The 23,845-nt window shown below is 42.9% G+C and overlaps 1 protein-coding gene across 3 annotated transcripts; it reads right to left on the bottom strand.

The window, feature by feature from the left end:
- Nucleotides 1-157: 157 nt before the first annotated feature.
- galnt6 (UDP-N-acetyl-alpha-D-galactosamine:polypeptide N-acetylgalactosaminyltransferase 6 (GalNAc-T6)) lies at nt 158-19,886 on the bottom strand. Of its 3 annotated transcripts, none has more exons than XM_061258426.1 (12): nt 19,633-19,885; nt 17,138-17,257; nt 15,798-16,328; nt 14,176-14,348; nt 11,285-11,434; nt 10,913-11,147; nt 10,595-10,712; nt 9,099-9,299; nt 5,418-5,549; nt 4,671-4,775; nt 1,427-1,579; nt 158-1,109 (listed from the first exon to the last, which is right to left on the bottom strand). In XM_061258426.1, the coding sequence occupies exons 3-12, from the start codon at nt 16,280-16,282 to the stop codon at nt 996-998; spliced, it is 1,866 nt and encodes a 621-aa protein (XP_061114410.1). In that variant the 5' UTR covers nt 16,283-16,328; nt 17,138-17,257; nt 19,633-19,885; the 3' UTR covers nt 158-995. The 3 variants fall into 3 exon arrangements, with proteins under 3 accessions (XP_061114410.1, XP_061114409.1, XP_061114408.1); XM_061258425.1 differs by having other exon boundaries at nt 19,637-19,885; XM_061258424.1 differs by lacking the exon at nt 17,138-17,257 and having other exon boundaries at nt 19,637-19,886.
- Nucleotides 19,887-23,845: the final 3,959 nt, after the last annotated feature.

Raw genomic sequence — 23,845 nt, 5'->3', positions numbered from 1 at the left:
CATAGACCACAGTCTATCAGCTGATCCAAACAGTATAAATATCAGTCAGTATGTACAACATGAAAAAAACAAACCTGGGGTGCATCCCAACACTGAAAAAATGTCCTTTCCTCCACAACCACCTTGTTTCCTACCCAGAAGTATGGTGGGAGGGGAAGAGTGGAGGTTTCTGAGCATTTGGATGCACCCCTGGAGGCATGTGGGTCTCCACATAGCTTGCAGTCATTTGATTCATCCAGATGTGTCACATATCAGTGTACTGATATTTCAGCACAAGCTTCACCTGCTGCCATTCAAATAATTTGCAAATGAGACACCATACTCAATCTCCCCTTTAGACACAGGGAGTATGCAAATAATCAGTAAATATAAAAAGTACAATGTTATACATGTAAATGGTCGACTCCCATTCTTTGTGGATGATTACCTTTTTTAAGAAACACTGCCTCAAACAGAAATAAATAAAAGTCAGCACTGTTTTTACCTGCTCAGTGTTCTGATCAGGAGATTCCACATGCAATGGTCAATAAAATGTATACATTAAAAACACTTCTGCTTCTCTGGCAAGAAATATGGAAAGGCTATTGTGGTTGTAGATCATTCTAGCCAAAAAATAAAAAGTAAATCACAAACATTTTCTTTCTTTATAATCTCTGTAATACACAAATATTTGACACAGAAATAAAAGCCAGTTTACGGACTGGAGTGTAAAAGGCACTCGTTTTCAGTTTGCAGTTCCTCTTCTGATCATCCCAGAGGGATGCACAGTCTACAGTTTTCCTTTTGGTCCAAGCTGAAGTCCTCCATCATTCAAGCCCATCTCATCTTGTCCCCACTCTATATACATTTTAAAACAGTCGTCGGTCCAGGACTCCTGCGCATAGATACGCAGTGCAGAGGATCTCAATCCAGCTCCTCTGTATATTTCTGTAATATTCAAGTCCAATGGGAAGGGCCCGTCTGACTGGTTCCTGGATGGTTCACCGGTGGAGGGGTCAGCTGAAGGCCCAGTGCTGGCTGATGTCAGCCGGGTTACATGGAGCCATGAGTATCTTGCCTTCTTTCAGGGTCAAGCACTTTCCGAACGACGGGTTCCGTAAGAGCTGCTCCTGGAGAAGGTCACAGAGACAGGTCACACTCCTAACATGGGCAGCACACAGTCCTACGCTGCAGATACGCATGAGGAGGAACAGGGGGTTCTATTGGGGGAACTGAGGACATTTTGGCTTCTACCCTGAGAGAAAATGCATTTTGGTTCAAAGGAAATCCAAAAGGTCTACAAATGGATAAAATATGTGAATAATAATAATAAAAATAATAATATGTTTAACATGCAGCTATCGCAGCGAGGGCAGATGCCACAGACACTGTGGCTTTTCTATGGCAGTCTGATGTGATGTAGGACAGGGGTTCGTGGGCTCCTTACCGAGGTGAATTCCCACTGCTGCCTCGGGTCCACCGCTGTGCCGCGACCCTTCAGCTGACACATCTCCACGATGATCTGCTCGTGCATCGCCTGCAGACATAGCTGCTTCCCAATGTTGTGCCGCAGCTCCTGGTGGGATGTGTACTCAAAATACTGCAGAGAAAACAGCATATACACACACCTCTGTGTTATTGACTGGGTGGCCGATCAACAAAGTCTGACAATTCAGTTGCTACATTCACTTTATCAATGGCTTTCATTCAAACAAACCAACTGCTTTCATTATATATTCATAATATCATTATATAACACTCACTTTATTAGGAACATTTTTACTTTATTACACCTACTTATTCATGCGGTTATCTAATCAGCCAATTGTGTGGCAGCAGTGAAATTCATTCAATCATGTAGATACGGGTCAGGAGCTTCAGTTAATGTTCACATCGACCATCAGAATCCTGAAAAAATGTGATCTAAGAGACAGTGGAATGACCGTGGAATGATGGTTTGAAGGTGGCCTGTAGCGTAGTGGTTAATTTACATGACTGGGACCCGCAAGGTTGGCGGTTCGATTTGTGGTGTAGCCACAATAAAATCCACACTGCCGTTGGGCCCTTGAGCAAGGCCCTTAACCCTGCATTGCTCCTGGGGGGGGGGGGGGTGGTCTCCTGTTCAGTCTAATCAACTGTAGGTCACTCTGGATAAGAGCGTCTGCCAAATGCCATTAATATAATGTAATGAGTATCTCAGAAACTGCTGATCTAATGGGATTTTCACACACACTAGTCTCTAGAGTTTGCAAAGAATGGTGCAAAAAACTAAACAAATCCAGTGAGCAGCAGTTCTGTAGACAGAAATGCCTTGTTAATGAGAGACATCAGAGGAGAATGGCCAGACAGGTCAAAGCTGATAGGAAGTAACTCAAATAACCACATATTACAACAGTGGTATGCAGAAGAGCATCTCTGAACACATAACACATCATAATTCTAAGTGGATAGGCTACATCAGTAGAAGTCTAAATAAGTCTAATAAATACCTAATGAAGTGCTCACTGAGTGTATTTCAAACATAAGGTTCTCTTCCACAAATTTGTGAATATACAAATTTCAGTCAAATTTCCCTTTTTCTGTTTACTGCTGCAAATCATCCCTGAACTAATCAACTTTCAGGATAATACCACCTTTTGAATGTGTATGGTGAAATTAGTATCATTATTTACCATTTCTATCTTTGGAGTCGATTTTCTCAAAACCTGATTTTGGACGATATTACACGACTAATTTTTCTCAGTGCATAGTAATCTTATCATCATGAAACTTTTACTCCATATCCAGAAGAGTGTTTGAGCCAATTATTTTCTTGTTAAAGTTTTAGGGTACAGCTTTACAAATGTCATTGTTAGATCCTGAAATTTCATAATTTTTCTTCATGAAAAATCTGAAATTTATAGAAAAATTGGGTATTGGTGATTTAAAAAGAAAATGGCTCAAAACAATTTTCAAACACTGAAAGATTCTAACAATATTTTACTTGGTTCAGATTATAGACTGCTACAAAAATTAGTCATTTCCGCCATCTTGAATAAAGTACGCAAATGAGTCAATTTACATATTGTCGGAATTTATCTTTATGTCCATACCTCATGATAATTGAAGTATGTTCAGTACTGTGCAAAAGTCTTAGGCACCTGTATAACATTCTGTCCAATGAAAGGTCCTAAATAAACGCACAATACATTTTACATTACACTTGAGTAATTTGGCAGAATAGTTAAAAACTGAATCAAATCAATATTTTTTGTGACCATCCTTAAAACTGCATCACTTCTCTGAGATATAGAACTGCAGGACAGCGTTGGCTAAGACGATCAGCAGGGAGGAGAACTTGCCACAGTTCCAAGCATGTTGGAGAACTTGCCACAGTTCTTCTGCAGACTTTGGTTGGCTCCTTGCTTCTGATCTCAGACAGCCTTGATCAAGTTTTTATGTAAAAAGTAATTAATTTCTTATAGTAATATGTTACTTTTTAAAATTAAATACAAAATTAAATTTCTCTGTAAAATAATTTAATATTTGGAAATCTCAAATGTGTTCTTTTATACTAACACACACACACACACACACACACACACACACACACACACAAAAAAAACCCATAATATGATCAAGTCAAGGGTGACTAAGACTGTACTTCTGCACAGTACTGTACCGCTGAAATTATCTGGAAGACCAAAGCTGCAATTTCAGTGGAACATAATCTGAAGAAATGTTGTGCTGTAAGGAGACATGATGGTTGATACAGTGTTCTGAACACTGCTGCTGTGCATGTAAAACCAAGCTGATGTGCTATACAACACAGTTCTTTATATTATTTGTTCCCTCTGCCCCTTCCTTTCAGACTACACATTTCTTCCCCAACCAGGGGTGAAGGCAGGATGCAAAGTGAAGATAGACTTATGAAGCTGGCTTCAAATGGAAGCAATAACACTTTCCAGTCTTGCTGTGTCATGAGACGTAGCATTCTTGATACATTGGAATGCAAATCAAAGGGTTAACAAACAGCATGCAAGAGGAAAAGAGGTTTTGACTGTTTAACGGGTTCTACAGGAAGACCAGAAACCAGTTTGTTTAAAGCCGAAATATTCAATGAATGCACCCAAAAAAATTGGAAATGGGAGCAACCCCAGTTTTCTAGTCAGGTTAAAAGGTTAATAATTAGGGGCCCATTTTAAGGCTGAGACGAGGATTGGTCCGGTTCCCCTTCATATACAATCTGCCAGAAAGGCATAACAAAGCGAAAAGCATCCCGGGCCAATATGGTGTAGTCTGCCAAACAAAAATGAAAAAAATAAATAAAATAAAATAAAAATAAACACAATGTTTTCAGTACCGCCACCTTGTGTCAGATCAATGCACTGTTTTAGAGATGAAATTACATCACAGAAGGCCATTGTTAACAGATCATGGACTTCATTGGAGGAGCATTAAGCATTAAGCATTATGCCTAAACCATAAAGGCATACCAGGTCCCTGTTCGCAACATCCCAGGCATATCTGCTCACCAGTACAGACTCCAGAAAATCTGACCACCCTTAGCGGAGTTCTCCGCCACACCATGTCAGTCGGAGCACGCTCCGGCGTACCTGGTCACCAATAGCAACACTTTCAGGTGTACCTGGTCACCATTTGTGGCATGCTTGGGCACATCAGATCTTCACTAGCAACACTCGCAGACTTGCCTGGTTGCCACCCATATTGTGGCACGTATACATGATCATGGGCTTCCCTCCTGCGTTGTTGTTCTCTCCTACATCCAGGCAGGTCTGAGAACCAGAGTTCTTGATCTGTGTGGAGACAAAAGATGGAGAGAATGAGAGATCGAGACAGAGATACATTTTAATGTTTATATAATGCTCTGGCAATACCTTGCATTATGGCAACCAATAAAGGACTCCTGAATTGAGACAGAGAGAAATAATTTTTTCTACCCTTGTTCCAAACGTTAATTGCATTTCAGAATATGCACGGTCAACATGAGTGTGAACTTGCATCAAGCCTATGAAGGGAATTTGACTTGACTTAGAACAAGAAAGGCATTAGCTATCAGCTAGAGAGATGGATATACAGTAGAGAAAGGGGAGAGGCATCATGAATCACCACCATGAGCCATCAATCACGGATGTACAAATCTAAAGACTTCCTGTCTACTGTAAAATGCTATAATTGGCACAGCTCAATGAGTCACTAATAACATATGATGACGCCACCCATGAGGAATTTGGGAGCCTCCCACTCATATTAAAATTACTAAAAAAAACAAGACCTCCAGGACTCAAGCTTGACACTTTTAAGCTAGCACAAAACCTCTCAGGCAATACATTACAGGGGAACAACCCCTCTTAGAATGTAAACTGCCGGCCTTTTCTGGCTGTGCAGACCAAGTTTCGACCCAGGGGTGGGATCACAGACAAACCGGTCGGGCTTACCGCTCCAAACAGGGTCGGGGTGAGGTCAGGAATGAAGGCTTCTGGATAGACGTTCTGCAGGTACCACGTGAAGTTCTTGCAGTGCAGCTTCTCCCTCAAGTTCACTCGCTCAGATATGTCGCCGTACTTGTTCTGTGGGTGGGGGGGGGGGGGGGGACAGGCAGAATGAGAAAAGGGAATAGGGGTGGCTGACGTTTCCAAGGGGAGCTCGGGCGCAGGAATGTGCTGTTGCATAAATAATGGAATAAAGGTGAAAGGACAGTGACGTGTTATTCCAGTGTGCCTCCCGCTAGAGCAGACATGTCACACACACCCTCTGCAGCAAGGATGGGCGGAGGGCACTTGTATTGGTTTCTGGATTCTATGCCTACTGTTGGCAGTCATTTAATTAACCCCGACTTTTTTATATTACCTGAATCTTTAAGCTACCAGTTTTGGACCAGTCCGTGAAGTATAAAATTTTTTGCAGCCCAATATTGAACTCTTTACTGTGGACTAATCTACAAGTCAACTGGTATTGGTGTATGTTGTAGATTCAATTAGCATGGTACTTGGTGTAGCAAAGAAAACCAGCTTACAAATCAGCCCACTGTCTCTCCCTGCCCTGGTATAAGGAACTCTTGTATGGTCATTCAGTACTTCCTGTTTCACTGTGGCTCAAATATGAGGTGACACGCAAACAACTACTGTCGTCAGCCATCAATATGGGGAAGTTCACCCACAACTAAAATTAGACAAAGAGTTGTTGACATTCACAAATCAACCAATTACAGCCAATTTCAAAATGATAGAAGTTGGTTGAATCATCAAGCAGAGTTTCTAAAGCTACTATTAGATGCCACTGTCATGCTTATGAATTATTTGGAAGGCATGATCAATAGAGCACAGAATCCAAAGCATTTGAATCCAAAACAAATACACAACTGTGAACTCCAGAATTATTGCCATTATATTTCCATGTGTTTTACCAAGTACTCATTTCTTCTGAAAACCATAGGTGTCAAAATTATTGTAAATAAAATTAAACAGGCAATACATAATTTTTTTACTTAATTTAGTTCATCTCCATCTAAAAGGAACTCTATTGTGTCATTCCATCACTAGTTTCACTATAGTGATGGAATGAGGTAACAAGCATGCAAAATCCCTTTGTCAACCATTAGCATAGGAAAAGCCAAAGAACCGTTCATTCAAAAGAGATAGATGGTAAATGACCTTTGCAAGTCTGGTAATGAGTACAAAAATACATAAACGGTTAAACATACAAAATATATACAAATCCTTACTGAGCACAGTAAACAAAACCAAGCATCTGGAGTTTACTGAAGGGGTGGTTTCACAGTACAAAGGTCCCTTAGACACCTTGGACGGTTTGAACCCAGGTCTGATTGGAACTTTGGAACAGAGAGAGCATTTACCATAATTAGCAAGATGGTCATGTGTTAAAGAACCTAATCCCCACTGTGAGGTATGGAGCTGAGTATTTGATGTTGTCAGGCTCTTTTTCTTCTTAGGGCCTGAGGAACTTGTAAGGACATATGGCACAATGGACTCCAACCACAATCTGCCAGGAAGCTAAACCTGGGCTATGGCTGGATCTTCCAGCAGGACAATGACCAAACCATAGGTCAAAACCCACAAAACATGCTTCACTGACCACAGATTCAAGTTTTTGCAATGTCATCCCAGTCCTCTGACTTAAACCACATTGAAAATCTCTGGGGTAAGCTGAAGAGAGGAGTCCATAAGGAAAGCCCAAGGACTCTGGAGAGATCCTGCATGGAGGAATGGTCTCTCATCCATTGCTATGTTCTCCCACCAGGGGAGATTTGCTGCTATTACTTTTCCAAAGGGTCCACAAATTACATTGATCTTTTTCAGAATAAAAATAATATTCGGTCTCTGAGCAATGATATCACAGTAAGATTATATAATTTCACACCTATGGGCCAGTGAGGTGTATTAACAGAAGGACTGGTTTCATATACAGTTGTGTTCAAAATAATAGCAGTGTGTTTAAAAACGTGAGTAAAGCTCAAAATCCTTATAATAGTTTTTATTTCGATGCATTGGGAACACTGCACATTATATCCTAAATCAAAACATGAAGAAAAATGTGTAAATTTTTTAATTACTTTACAGAAAATGAAGAAAAATGAATATTGGGCTGTTCAAAAAATAGCAGTGTCTGCATTTTTCTTTAGAAACTCAAATATTTACTGTATAAACTGAAAAATCTTCAGGATTTAGCATTCCTGTGAATCACTAAACTAATATTTAGTTGTATAACCATGGTTTCTGAGAACTGCTTCACATCCGTGTTGCATGGAATCGACCAACTTCTGGCACCTATGAACAGGTATTTCAGCCCAGGATGACGACAACATTCCACAATTCCTCTGCATTTCTTGGTTTTGCCTCAGAAACAGCATTTTTGATGTCACCCCACAAGTTTTCAATCGGATTAAGGTCCGGGGATTGGGCTGGCCACTCCATAACTTTAATTTTGTTGGTCTGGAACCAACATGCTGCTCGCTTATTGGTGTGTTTGGGGTCGTTGTCTTGTTGAAACACCCATTTCAAGGGCATTTCCTCTTCAGCATAAGGCAACATGACCTCTTCAAGCATTTTGATATAGGCAAACTGATCCATGATCCCTTGTATGCGATAAATAGGCCCGACACCATAGTAAGAGAAACATCCCCATATCATGATGCTTGCACCACCATGCTTCACTGTCTTCAGAGTGTACTGTGGCTTGAATTCAGTGTTTGGTGGTCGTCTGACAAACTGCCTGCGTCCCTTGTACCCAAAAAGAACAATCTTACTTTCATCAGTCCAAAAAATGTTTCTCCATTTCTCTTTAGGCCAGTTGATGTGTTCTCTGGCAAATTATATCCTCTTCAGCACGTGCCTTTTTTTTTTTTTTTTTTAAACAGTGGGACTTTGCGGGGGCTTCTTGGCGATAGATTAGCTTCACACAGGCATCTTCTAATTGTCACAGTACTCACCGGTAACTTCAGACTGTCTTTGATCACCCTGGAGCTGATCATTGGCTGAGTCTTTGCCATTCTGGCTATTCTTCGATCCATTCGAATGGTAGTCTATTGTTTTCTTCCACGTCTCTCTGGTTTTGCTTTCCATTTTAAAGCATTAGAGATCATTTTAGCCGAGCAGCCAATTATTTTCTGCACTTCTTTATACGTTTTTCCCTCTCCAATCAACGTTTTAATCAAAGTACGCTGTTCTTTTGAACAATGTCTGGAACGACCCATTTTTCTCAGGTTTTCAGAGAGAAATGCATGCAAACATGTGCTGGCTTCATCCTTAAATACGGGCCGCCTGATTCACACCTGTTTTTTCACAGAATGAATGACCTCACTAATTGAACTCCACACTGCTATTATTTTGAACACGCCTCTTTCAATTAATTATTCAATTACACAGACTCAGGAGCATGTGTATCATGAATGTTGGGTCTGTTGGTTTTCTATGACTCTACTACACCTACTGGTAAATTATTTGCCATGTAGTAATATATTTTCTACCAAAAACAGTGATTGATCTGGTAAGTCATGTCGGACTGCTATTATTTTGAACACAACTGTACGTATGTGATAGCAATAGTAATATGCTTCATCACTTCACACTTCCTGAGACGAGCAGCGAGGCAGGCCTCACCGCTTTGGCCATGGTGGCTGCGTTCTTGTTCCGGCGGTAGTAGATCTTCTTGTAGTCGTCCATCCAGACCTCGGCCAGACGCACCTGGTTCCGCGTGATGACCTCAGTGCCCTTGGGGAAGGTGTGGGGGCTCTTGGTGCGGAAGACGTGCCCAACCACCGAGCATGGGATGATCTCCAGCTGACCGCCACACTGCCACACCTGTGCACAGAGCGGCCCCATAGGTATGGTGTGTTTTCAGAGTATTGTATTTGAAAAGGACATGTGCAGGAGTTAGAATGCATTGCATGGTTTTAACAATGTATTGTATGTAATGCCAATTTTCTTTTTTATTATTATTATTCCTTTATTTAAACAGGAGGTCTCATTGAGATCAAAGATCTCTTTTTGAAGAGATACCCATTACAACAAAATCAATCGACACAGATTCATCTCAAACACACATTACCCACAACGTGAAGCACAGACAGAAAAAGTCAAGACAGTCAAGTAAAACACATACAAGCATAAGCAAAAATAAGTCTGAGATTGTAGAATCATTGAATTTAAAATCATTGAATGAAATGAGTGTCCAATTTCAGAGACTGTTGCTGGTCATTCCATTTAGATAAAACCTAAGTCTTTATGGAAGGAATATATAAGATGAGGTTATTATGAGACCAAGTGTTGATAATACTATGTTTTAAAGAAATTAGAGATAAAAGATAATAAGGTAATTTGCCTTTTTGCCTCCTAATTGTTAGGGAGGGCCAACCAACCTTTTCATATAAAACACAGTGGTGAGTTCAATATTTATAATTTGTGATAAAGTACTGTGGTAGACTGCATCCGATGTCTTAAGGGTGGACTGAGAGGCATAGCAGTAAACAGTAAACTCCAGCAAAGGGAGAATAGTTGTTTGGACAATAAGCCTGGTTTCTATACAGAAAACCAATTTTGACTGAGTTTATGGATGACGTGTTCTGCATGTGCTTTAAAGGAAAATGTGCTGTCCAGGCAGATTACTTATATCCTTATACAAGTACTTATATGAGTCAACTATTTCAATTTGTCGACCATTTAAAGTCTGAATATGTGAGGTGGGACAAATCGAGTGTGATCCATTTCGTCTTCTCTCAATTTAAAACAAGTTCATGTTTAGTCATTTAGTGAATTTAGAGAACCTAGACCTCCTGAAACATTGGAATAGCTCCAGAATGGTCCCCTCTCACTGCAATGGCTGCTCTGAATAGTTCCTAACTCAGTTATTCCCGTCAGCCATACCAATAACATTCCCCAACACTCACTCTGCATATATTTTCCTAGACTGCGATTTAAAGAATTTCTCTCAAAGACAGCCATTACTTATTTAGAAATGTATTGCCTTCCTCTACCTCATGCTAAGTTAAGTAGGCGGTCTCTAGACTTAACAAGCACTAAATAATTTATCTGGAAGAAAGTAGATCTGTGTGGGGTCTTCTCAGACTCCTGACTACCAGAATGGGGAAAATGCTCACCCTAAACGACATCTCCACATTCTCCCCTCCCCAGATTTCCATCTTGTCATCGTAGGTTCCAATTTCCTCAAAGTACTTCTTGGAGATTGAGAACAGTCCTCCAGCAAAGGTAGGAGTCCTGAGGAAAAAAAACCTGAATAAATTCACCACTTACAGTAAACCTCACTAGTGACATCACCCCACTTCATGACAGACATCGCCATAACAGACACTTGTGGTATCAGTATCACTATAACAGACACCTCACAGCTGACATCACACAATCACAGACACCGTACCACAGACATGACCACACCACCACAGGAATGAGGTTCTCACTTGACAGGGTAGGTCTCGTCTTTCCTCCTGGCCTTCTCGTGGTCAGGAATGGCCTCCCAGCCGAAGGTCAGACTCCAGTCGAAGTTCCCACGATTGTGGGCACGGGCTGTGGGCACTGGCTTGCTGAAATGGAAGTTGTTGAGGTCGATGGTAACGATCTCGGGACTCACCACGGCGGTGGGTTCTTCCACAATCCGTGCCAGCAGGGGCTCCAGCCAGCCGTGGAAACACTCACCTGCGCACACACACACACACGCACACACACCTGAATCAGACCCCCCCTTTCACCCACTCCACCTCTGAAACCGTTCTGGAGAGGACATCAAATCCCAAACGCATTCCTGAGGTAATGGGGCATGCCGGGACACTCACAGTGGGCATCCAGGAAGGTGAGCACCTCCCCCTGGGCGACGCTGGCACCCAGCAACCGGGCGGTGATGAGGCCCTTCCGCTCCACCTGCCGCACCACCCGCACCACCTTCAGCCCGCGCACATGCTCCTCCAGCCGGGTCTTCAGGTGCTCTGCAACAAGGCCACACTACGTTAGCACCCGCCGGCATGTCACATTTCATTTTTAATGCAGGAGCTGTTGGGTAAGTCACTGCTCTAGTGCATGTACAGGCCCCATATTCTAGAATGTACTGTAATTCCAACTGGCTGGAATTACCAAGGCCATTTTCTAGAGCTGCACTCAAAGGGTCTTCCTCCAACTCATGTCCGTGGGAGCCGGACTTGGGGACTGTGGGGAGAGGAGCAGCAGACTCATGCCTTTCTGCACTCTGCTGCACTGACACCCATTACATTACATTACATTATTGGCATTTGGCAGACGCTCTTATCCAGAGCGACGTACAACAAAGTGCATACCCATAACCAGGGGTAAGTGCGCTGAAAGACCCTAGAGGGAAGTACAATTTCAATTGCTACCTGTACAACAAAGATAAGGCCCAGGACCCTTTTTTTTATTTTATTTTTATATCAACAAATAAACAAACAAACAACAAAGCAAAAGTGACCAAACTTAACTATCCAAATACTGCTTACCTAGCCAACTAAAAATACCGAAACACTACGTAAATCACAAAGACAACAATTAAGGTTCACAGGGAGGTAGGGAGGGATGGGGAGAGGTGCTGCTTCAAGAGGTCCCCGAGGTCAGGACGTGCTGTAGCACCACAACGAGTGGAAATCCCAAATGGCTCATAAAAGGAACATTGAGATTTCCATCATTTACCTCATAAGGATTTTTAAATGTCAGTATGTGACAGTACATAGTACTATGCATTCCTTGCCAATAATTATTCAAGCTGAGAAGAATGGAAAACATTTCTCTGTGGTTTTCTGTACACTGTTGCAAAACTATAACTCCCACTATGAATTTCTCACACACCTACATTAAAACCATAAAATGGACTAAAATATGAAGACTGCTGTCACAATGTAAAAGGACACACAGCACTCAAGACGTGAAAACCAGCAACACAGAAACTGAGCACCAATTTACACCCTTATCGCCTTGCTGTGGAGAACGGTAATGAGGCAATCTCTTCTTTAAATAATGAACTTACAGATATGATGTCTAAGAAAGACTGATGCCTTTAATGTTTTTTTTCCCCCACACATTGTGGGTTAACGTAAAAGATATGCAAATTTGACTTTGAGGCAGTCGAACAAGAACAAATACTGATTACGATGAGTCAAAACATAACAGGGGGGATGCTCATAATAACCCACACCCAGCGAGAGAGACACACACACACACACACACACACACACACACACACACACAAACTGCTCAAGCGGTTTATCGTGGTATTATTTTGGGGAACTGAATGCTCTGTGACCAGTGATAACTGATGAGCACTCATTTTTTTCCACGCAATCTCTCTGTCTCTAGCCCTCTCTCACAGACTGACAAACAGTCACACACACGTGCACACAGAGAGTGTGCGGTGTGGAGAGGGGGAGGAGCTCATGGGGGAAATGGAGGCGCAGGCCGCGCGCTACCTCCTGTCACTTCAGGGCCTCGCTCTTTTCAGGGCACAGTTCCGCCAAATGATGGCATTCACAGTTACATATCATTCTTAAAAAGGACCAGCGTCACCTTATCTGAGTAAGATCAGGATGCCTGCCCATGCCTGATTGCGTGTGCACGTGTGTGTGTGTGGGTGTGTGTGTGGGTGATTGAGACAGAGAGAGAGTGTGTGTGTATGTGTGTGTGTGTGTGTGTATGAGTGAGATAGGTGGCCTCCACAAAGCTAGGCCCTGTGCGATACGGAGGGCAGTTGACACTGAAGTTAAAGATAAAAACGAAAGCAGCGGCACACCAAGTTAAACTACACAAGCAGCTCTATTACTTAATTCTATTATTAAATAAATAGTGTAAGAAACTGCATTTCTGCCTCATAAATACCACCAGCAAACATATATATACTGTACACAGAACCTGTTGTTATGCAATCAACAAGGCTCCTCCTTGGGACATAGGTTGTAGTGATAACCACACTGAAATCTCCAGATTGTAGCCTTTCGTTATTTCAACCACTGGGTCATTCCGGTACAAAACAGAGGTGTGGGGGGTGACCACCCTGATTTCTGTTTCAATATTTGATGGCTTACTACATCAACACCACTTGGTGTATAGTATAATTAAATTGAATGTATTACTGGAATGCCTTATTCTTCACCAAAAGATCTACTAGCCTTAGAAGTTCGGAAGTGACACACCAAGTGATGCAAGTGATGTAGAAAGCCATCAAACATAAAAATAAAAATAAAAAAAATTCCAAGCAGCACGATTTAATTTTTTAATGACCACAGCCTTTTTTTCCCCTGAGCAGTATTATGAAAATTGGATCATTGAATCATAATTCAAGAGTAGACAGAAAATTGTCTCGGATTACACATTTTCCCCCTGATAATCATGCTAATCATCTAATCTCCTAATAAGAAAAATTGGTATGTCAGTGTAGTCGGGTGCTGGAAAGTCAGTGTAAATACCAGTCAGTACTAGAATGTCAGTGTAAAAAAACAATGGCAAATCTTTTATTTACTGCCTGGTAATTGCCTAGTAATTCCTGGTGCTTATTAGGTAACCATTTAAATTTCAGGGGTAAGTACTATGAAACGGGCTGTAAAACTTACTTACACATGCAAATTACCTGTGTACTCAACCAGAAAATACTAGGTCATGAACAAGCTGTGACATTGAGCCAGCTTGCGAGATCAGTGAGTGAAGTGGGCGAGTCTGGAGACGTGCTTACCTGCGGTGCTGGCGTCGTCCACCAGGATGATCTCGGTGAGCAGGTCGGCGGGGGATGTGTGCAGCGTGCTGTAGACGGTGCGCAGGAGCGTGGACCACGCCTCGTTGTGGAAGACGATGATGACACTGGTGGTGGGCAGAGGCGGGCAGCGGCGGAATTTGCGCTCCACACACCTGAGAAAACAGGAGCCACGCCCGTCAGCTCCCCGAACGCGTGAGGACCCTGGAGCCGCGCCCCTTAGCTCCCCGAACGAGTGAGGACCCTGGAGCCGCGCCCCTCAGCACCCCGAACGCTTGAGGACCCTGGAGCCGCGCCCCTTAGCTCCCCGAACGCTTGAGGACCCTGGAGCCGCGCCCCTTAGCTCCCCGAACACGAGCGGACCCTGGAGCCAGGCTCTGGGCTCAGCGGGACAGGAGCGGGCCCTGGAGCCACACTGAGGGCGCAGCGGGACAGGAGCATGGGGGAGACCCGCTCCTGGAAGGGCAGCGAGGACACACTTTCCGCCGATTACCCCGGCTCGTCCGGCTAATTGGATTCAAACTCCAACAGCCGCACACTTGATCAGATCACAGCAAAACATTTTGTACAGGGATAAATAACCGCCTCATCCCTCAGCTTTTCTGAGCTCAAAGAAATGTTGCGAAAATGTTAGATCATGTAAATGATGCAGTGAAATCTCTCCCTGTCCAGGCCTGCACTCAATAAAAAAATTAAAAAAATGGTTCTCACCACAGCAGAAATACAAAGACTCAAACTTGTTTGACAGGAAATGAGAAAAATGACTGGATACATGGCCTACTGTAAAACATAAAACCTATTTTGGAATGGAAAAGCCAATTCATAAGTATTTTAAAAAATGAATAAACTTTAAATCCTCTAAATCCAAAGATAAAATGAACAGCACCAGCAGCAGAATTCACAAACGCTCCCCACATTAAAAAAGGCAGAAACTAAAATAAACATTTAAGTCACAACCAAAAATAGTTTACTTAGACTACAAAAATTTATGAAATTGAAGTGAATGAGCATTTCAGTCAATTCTTCATTTCAGTCTTTCCAATACCTTTCTTTGCCCTGGCTGTAGCCTCACTGGACGGAGTTGTTTGCGCATTTAATCTTCTTTCACTCCCTCAGTTTGTCTAAATGAACTATTTTGGGCATCGAGCTGAAAGTTCCCCTGCATTTTACTTTAGGAGTGGTGTTGTGTGCATCCTCCATTTACACGCCTTCAGAGGAGGGCAGAGCAAAAAGTGCCAGATTGGCGTGCGTGGCTTCCCCCTTTGAGCAAACGGTCAGGTGCTGAAAATAACAGTAAATAACTGCCAACACCCCAAGGTGACTGCAGAAGCCTTTTCACACACAGATAATTACTAGTTCAATCTTAGATTTGCATTGATATCATGTACTGCGTTACCAAACAGGCGGTCTGAGAACCCTTTACCTTTCACTCCACTCACTAAGCCACCTTGGGTCGGAACGTGTCATTTCCCCTCTGACCCATTGCACTTTAATACCTTCTAACAAAATCCACAACCAAAAGGTGATCCCAGCTGTCTATTAAATTCCCCGCAGGAATTTCGGGGTGAGAGAGACGGGTGTTTGAGACGGGGCCTGATACTCACTCAGGGGGGCGGGTGTCCTCCCCTAGGCTGCGGTGCAGGGAGATGCGGTCGCTGGCGAACTGGTTGAAGCAGTGGCGGGTCATCCCCGCCTCCTTCTCCTTCTCCTCCGCAGGGGACAGCTTTTCCAGGCTGAAGGCCTTCCCATCAGCCCCCTGGGCCTGGGGGTCCTGGGGGGGCCTCTCCAGGTGGGGCCGGAGCTCGGCCTGGGTGTAGAAGCCGGGGGGGCACTGCCGGTCGGGGGTGGGCTGCTCCTCCGCGGGCGGGGGCTGGGGGGCGCCAATCTGGAAGCGGAGGTTGTTGACGGCGCCCATGACGGCTCCCAGCACCTGCTCCTTCTTGTTGGCCAGCTCTCGGAACCAGGGCTCAGGGGCGCCCCCGTCCGAGCCCACGTCCCACTGCAGCACCACCAGCACCACCATGAACAGCGTGCCCCCCAAAATCGCCAGCTTCAGGGGCGAGGCGCGACGGCGCAGGAACAGACGCATGGCTCCGCCCCCCAAAGAAACAGCCTCACGCAGATCTGACGACCACCTGGAAGGGAACAGACAGAAGCCTTTTTTCCTCGCATTTAGAATCACCATTCAGCCAACTGTAAATCAACTTCCAGGGCACACATAGCTGTAAGCCAGGGACAGCTATACAAACTAGAGGGCACGCAGTACTACAGGAGAGCTAACGTAGATCAAGTGGGGGTGTCGCTCCCATTGCACCCTACTAGAAACCTGCAGGTACATGGTGAGGTATGAGATAAGGAGAGTTTATGCAGCGGTCAGTAAGCCAGCTAAAACCCACCATTCTCTGAGCAAAACAAGGCATACAGTGCCCCATTTGGTCATAGGTTGCCAATCTCACAGTTCAGACTCAAGCTTGCAATGTTCAAGCTATAAGACCCCACATCTAGAGGAAGAGTCTTCATCACTAGAGCCACTAAGAAGCTTACACAGATCTTTTCAGTAATTACACATTTGTCACATTTTTTAACACAAATCAGGCATACTGCCTGTTAATTTATAACATATACTGACACTACCCATTATTCTGACAGAAGTCCTTTAGGGGTCTAAGAATAGACTAGCTTGTTAAGCTTGTTGAGCAGGTTGTAAAGTGCACACTTCCTCTCCCCCTCATTCACATATGCACACAGACACACACATGCAGGGGCAAAGCAAAGGCGGAATAACAGGGCAAGCTTTCCCAGGGGTCCGGGGGAGGGTGAGAGATGGGGTGTCTGTGTGTGTGTGGCTCCCACTCCCAAGCACAATTTTTTTCTGGAACCATCTCTGCATGTGTGCGCACACACACACACACACACACACACACACACACACACACACACCTACCTTGCAATAACTGCCACAATGTATGAAAATGAAAGCCTAACAGGCAACTGACAATCCTAGGCTTTCACAGCAATGCCACGAGCAGCTGATTGACACAATCACCAGGGCATACACTCCTACCTGCAATAACAAAAAATGGGACTGAACAAAAGAATAGCTCAACTTCTTGAAGTAGCACAATCACTTACTTTTTTTCTTTGAATGAAAGGAGAGCAGACAGTTCACCCTCCTTGGGCATTTGTGCTTTATTCAGACAGGTAGAAAGCAAGGAGGGAAAGTGATAGAGAAGAGAATACAGCCCACGTCTCACCCATCTATTACTTTTTGAGGAAAAGCAGGCATATTTTAAAGAAAAAATAAGCAATGTTCCTGTGTTCCTCAAGACGATTTGGTTTCAGAAACGTTCCCTGGGCGCACCCTCTCATATTGACCTCATAAATATTGGCTGTCGTGTCCGTATATTCAAATGCCAGCAGAGCAAACATGGGCGTGCTGGAAGTGCACCTTCTGAGCACCTGCTCCGGGTGCAGCTCGCAGGCACCCGGCTCTACTTCCCAGCGTGGACCAGCACTGCCACTCCCACACTCATTAATGAATAACGAGACGCAACACGTGTACACGCCACCATTAACGCCACCACACAGCTCAATTTACAGGCCCATATGCGCGTATGTAAAACACACCTTAAACAGGCAGGAGCTCTCCAACAGGCCGAGGCAGAAGAGCGAGCCCGGTCTTTAAACATGCGTTCAATGCTGAAGTGAGCACTAGCAGAGGCTGGAGGAGCCTCTCTGTGCAGATCACTCGCTGTTCAAACAGAATCTCTTCCTTATCCAAACAAGCAAGCCAGATTAAGCGCTCTTGTAGGTTACAGCGTGGCAATTCTACTGAGGGCCCAGGGGCCAAACGCGCACCACCGTAGACACCATTTTGACCCTTTCACTACTGCAAGTCCATTATCACAATGAAGGTCTGAATTAGCACAATGCCGGCATACCTCCCAGGCCCAATAGCGAGAGGGTAATAAGTAAAAATGTATTCATATTGAAGACATCTGCAATATTTACACAGTCGTACCATGCATGGTACTCAAATTGTACGTGGAAAATCCTTTTTAAAATAAACTTCCGCCCATTTAGTATAGCTAATAAAGAACCCTGGTTCACACCGAATACACCATTAGTAACCTTGAATATCCATATAGCAAGGGCTAAACTGATACAAATAAAAAAGTATCAACGATGTTGGGTCAGGAGTGCGACCAGTCCTTAAATCGAGGGCACAGAGTTATTCAATGTTGATCAGAGCGGACCGCTAATCTGGCCGCGAATCACGAATCACAATCACAAATAGCGTCACACTATCAGAATACGCTCCCCATAGACATAAAGGCGGCGATGAGAGTGTCAACAATCTCCCGTCTGGGCTTTGGGTTTCAGGAACTGCAGGCAATTCAGTATTAAAGAAAACTAAGGGACAATTTATTAAAGGGACAATTCCTGTAAGAATTCAGGAGAACAACGGGGTTGCTGGATTGTACTATCGGTCTACCAGAAGTAGGTTACGGCAGGTTTTTGTCTGTTGGACAGGGTGTGAGAATATATGGAGAAACCTGCTACACACAAAACAGAAAAGTAAATATTTAAATCCGCACTGGACGGAACATGCTTCCGTGTGGAATTATGCGCAAGGGAAACTGAACAGGAGATTGGCATTTTTTTTACGTTCTATGAATACGTTCTATGGACAATGCAGTGCCAGTTACGCCAAGTTGTACATTCATTTATATTCAGACTTCCAAAACCTTCCGTGACAGATGTGTAGATGACCCTTAAAATGTAGCCTACCACAAGGAACTGGTAGGTTTATATTATCCAGTCTCTGTGCGCATCATTGCTCAATTTACCACATTAATTTACACACTCGATATATTGCGCAATCACAGAGGCTATTGATAAATTATCAGTTAAAATAAATAAATAAATGTATTTGTCGTGACGTGTTGTGTCAAATGTCGCATATGGGACCCAGCGCAACCGACACGGAAAACGGAAATTAATTTTAATAAGGGAAATGGTATTCAAATAACTTTACAACCATTCAAAAAAAGAGCTGGTGAACTATTTTTGGGGATACACACGATTTGTAGGCTCTTACCTGAAACCAACATTAGTAATAATAAAATAAAAATATATTTTTAAACATTGTATAGACCATTCACGGCGAATCGATGTAGATACCACATTCACTAAGAGTTAATACCTAAGTACAGACAAATCTATACTCCTTAAACACATTTGATTCGATACTTCAATTCACGGGTTAACAGTACATTTGCTAAACACAATACAGTGGGTCATATTTTGACAAGTAATTGTACGGCTCTTGTCTTTACGCGGATTATGTATAGAGTCAACTACAGACACGGAAGCAAAGACGACTTGAAACAGTGACTAGATACTGTGGTAAAAAGTTGTTCACTCTGTTAAACGTACTTACAATCGTCGCAATCCTTTCATCTGGTTCTGTCCAGCAATTTCCTTATCGTTGGCAGGGCTACGATCTGCGCTTTCCCAGTACAACGTGGAGACGGATATTGTTTCTTCGGCTTTCTTGAAGTATTGAGTTTGCCCTGTGCTGTGAAACCTGCCGCCCCCAGCAGCGCAGCACTGCCCGCTTCCCTTTGAATGCAACAGGTGCAATTCGTTGCAATGATTAACTCCACACTCTTCCGGGTCCTACAGCCGACACGTTTAAACACTCCACCTGTACGTAACAGCTATGCAACAGAACAATTCTGGTATTACTGGAATGCATCTTCCTGATAAAAAGTAGAATAATAAAACTGACCGATTTAGTCTGCCTGAAAGCTTCTGATTTTGTGAACTTTTTAAAAATTAGTTACGATGAAGCAAAAATGCATTTTACTCGCAAGTTAATTAATGTTTACCAAAGGGTGTAGCACATTTCAGATATCAATAATAGATTCGGAAGGAATCTAATGCCCACAGTAGCTACCTTCGTCTCGTAACCGTATACAGATTTATTCAGAATTTGAGAAAGGCGCAAGACAAAAGGTTCCGGTGTGTCTATCCGGTTACCCGATGGATGAAATCTTGTTATTAAGTCTTTAGTTCACATTCCCACCAAAGGAGTGGGAATTTAATCTCTTTTACGCACTAGGCATGACCGGGATGCATGCTGCCGTTTTAGGATTGCACTTAATTTACGACCTTTTATCCTTTTAGCCGCAATATATATATATCTAAGAGTGAGGTCCCTCTAAGCTCGGGACCAGGACATGAGTCAATCGATGAGTTGGGAACGTATTCCATGCCGTGCTGAGTATTCAAGAAAGAAAGAGCTGAAACAATTCTGTAAGACTTGGTCTTGAGGCACTTGAAAAAAATGAAAAAGAACATTGTTTCAGCTCTTTCTTTCTTGAATACTCAGCATGGCATGGAATACGTGCCCAACTTATCGATTGACTCATGTCCTGGTCCCGAGCTTAGAGGGACCTCACTGCTGTAGTACAGCTTCACAAACTAAAATATTTTGGAGGGATGGGGGTGGTGATGGTTTTGGGTTGATTTGTTGGCTCTGGACCTGGACAATGAGTCAATTAACGAGTAAATAATGTCAGGAAGACCATACTGTACCTTTTTTGGTTGTTTATACTGTTATAGTGGTTGTGCTGCTAGATCATTTGTTAATTTTTTTTAAATTTGTTTCCAAAAACTGGTTATATTTTTGCTCATATTAACTGTTGAGAAGCATCTGGACAAGCAATTGTGAACGCTTGAATTATGAGCCATGAGCCATAGTACAAAATGCATATTAGGGACATACTGAAAAATACTGATATACAGGAGCTTAATATAAACTGGTTTGGCACTGTACTGCCATCTAGTGGTAAATTATTCAATAGCATAAATGTTCATGTCAAATGTTCGTAGAATTCTAACAAATGCCGTTTTTGTGATCAAATATTGTTTTATTATCCATATAATACAATATATAATAATTATTATATTTACCAAAATTATAAAATGCTTTCATTGCATCTTCTGTTCATACTGTAGGTGTTGAACGGGGAGAATATAACTTGCAAAGACTGCATATCCGCATAGCCTTACAAAACTGAAATGTTCAACAAGGGTGAATATTTATTCTTTTACAAAACATAAAAAACAAAATATTTTTAGGCTATTTACATTCTGTAGAGATTGCTTCAATTGCCTACTATGTAAACAGCTCTGATATTTCTTGTGTAATTCCTTAAACAATAATGGATTCTATTTAAATAGTCATAGATGACATTCACTCTGCATCACTAGATCCAAGACTCCTCCTGCTCTGCCAATGGTCAATCTCCAATATTGGCTAAGAAGCTGCCTAACTGGTCTGCCAGCTGTCAGGGCTGGTGGAAACGACTGGATCTGGTGAAACATGACCAATGTTTGTTTGAAAGAGTAGATATCAAAAAGTATTTTATTCGCTTTGATAATATTGAAAGGGTAAAATAATTACATGACATTAACAGATTAATGGATCTATGAAATATATGATGTTTTGAATGACCTGAAAACTGAATGCTTTGTTATTACACATGGAGAGCATTGAAATAGTGAGGTACTCCCACATCCAGTATGCTCGCTCCTTATATAGCCAACTGACAAACTGAAAGCGCTCCTTAACCAACTCAAGTGCTACTTCAGCTATTTTTCATTGAGTGACAAACACAAACACATTCATAATAAGGACCAAGGAAAGAGAAAACAGGACAAAATTAAACAGCCATTTATTTGTTTCCATGGGGAAAATGTTCATTTTTCATGTTTTTTCCATCTTCATAAGAAATAATTTCATTTTAGTTACCATATGATTTACTGCGGAAAAAAAATCATTCCTCCTTCATCAGACTGACACTGCGGTTTAAAAAGCTCCTCGGTTTCAGACGAGTACCCCCTGCAATCCTTCTGCAGCCAATGGGCTTCCTCCTCGTGCCGTACAGTGTAGCGGGCTCGGAGTGCAGCAGAAGGCACCGATCAATCGTTACGATCAACTGGGGCACCCGTTAGCGCCAGCTAACCCACCGACACAACAGAGAAAGAGCTGAAGTGATTAGTTCCCAACACACTTACTGTAGCAGTAAGAAATGGACCTTTCCCCCCCACCAGGTACTTCAGCTACTGCACCTTCTCCAGCATGTTCCGACTGCTCGGGGTCTTAACACACGCCGCCAAAAGGAACAGAGGCACCTTGAATAGCGTTAAGGGATTCTAATTATTGTATTTATTTTTTAAGGCAAATGTAATGTTCAAACATTTTTTCTTTTAAGAACACAAAATATTAAGCACAACTCCTGCGGTTTTGCTGTACCTTTTTCAGGCCGTCTTCCACAAGTCTACGAATCTCAGGCCTTCAACCTTTAACCTTTAACCGATTCGTTCAAAGACATGAGAGGGCAACAGAGCCTCAACACTGAGCCTAATACTGTGCACCGGGAAATACGACAGGGAGGTAATCCTGCCATACACCAGAGCAATCCAGAATATTCTGCAGACACGCCATCCTGCTCCTGCCTACCCCAAACAATAATATCTTAATAAGTAACAGTTCCTGGCCAAGTACAATTATATTGACGGGCACTTTCTTAAATATCGCACGTGATGCAGAGCTGGATCCGTGTGGCTGTCTGCGGACCATCGGTGCTGTAGGCTTGTGCTTCCACGTATCTACTGTGACCTTTGACCCTCAAGGTTTGGAATGGAATCATTGTAATCAGCATAACATAAATAAAAAGATTAATAAGAGGTGATTAAAAAAACAAGCAACGTTAAAACCCATAAATAAACACACAAACTAAAAACAGAGGAGACCACAATCTGACATGCTTTGGAGCAGTTAATTTGGCAAGAAAGCAATCTGTCATATCACATAGACCTCACAGTGAAAAGTTATGCCCCTTGAAGAGAATCTAAAGCACAGTATTCAGTCATAATACACGCTCACGCACGCACGCACGCACGCACACACACACACACACACACACACACACACACATGCAGGCACACACGCACACACACGCACGCATAGCATACACAGACGTGTACACACATATGTTGTGTATGTACATATGCAGGCAGGCGCGCACACGCACACATATTCATGCAGACACACGCGCACACACAAACAGACATGTATACACACGTACTGTACACTTACACACAGTATTCTGTAAAAAATGTTTTCTATAACAATTAGAACATAATATATGGTCTAGTACCATAGTATCCAATGCCATAGGTCGTATCCCATTTCAGAAGTGTATTTGTTTTCTTATGTTGTGTACCAAAAATATTTTTTGAAAGAGAAAAAATGCAGCTGAGAGTCCAACAAACCAGGCGAAGGTCCAGGTGCTGTCAGGAGACCCCTGTCCATCCCAGGTCCTCAGTGCCCTGGGCTGGGGAGAGCAGAAATCCAGCCCCAGGCTTCTTAGTCCCTGGAGGCCTCAGACTACGTAACTCCTCTTGTTTGAGTCGAAAGACCAAAAAAAGTCAGAAATCAAGTCTTTTGATTTCACTGTTGTCCTTAACACCGTGCAACGAACAAGAGCTTGGTTCATCCAGACCAAGAAAACGGGCATTACTGTGGCCTCTGCGGTCTACACTGGGACAGAAAGAAGGACAACTGCCACAAAACTGC

Source organism: Conger conger, chromosome 10 (assembly GCF_963514075.1).
Source record: "Conger conger chromosome 10, fConCon1.1, whole genome shotgun sequence".
NCBI classification, from domain to species: Eukaryota; Metazoa; Chordata; class Actinopteri; order Anguilliformes; family Congridae; genus Conger; species Conger conger.
Note: the sequence above shows the minus strand (reverse complement) of the source record. Positions and strands in the feature narration are given on the sequence as shown.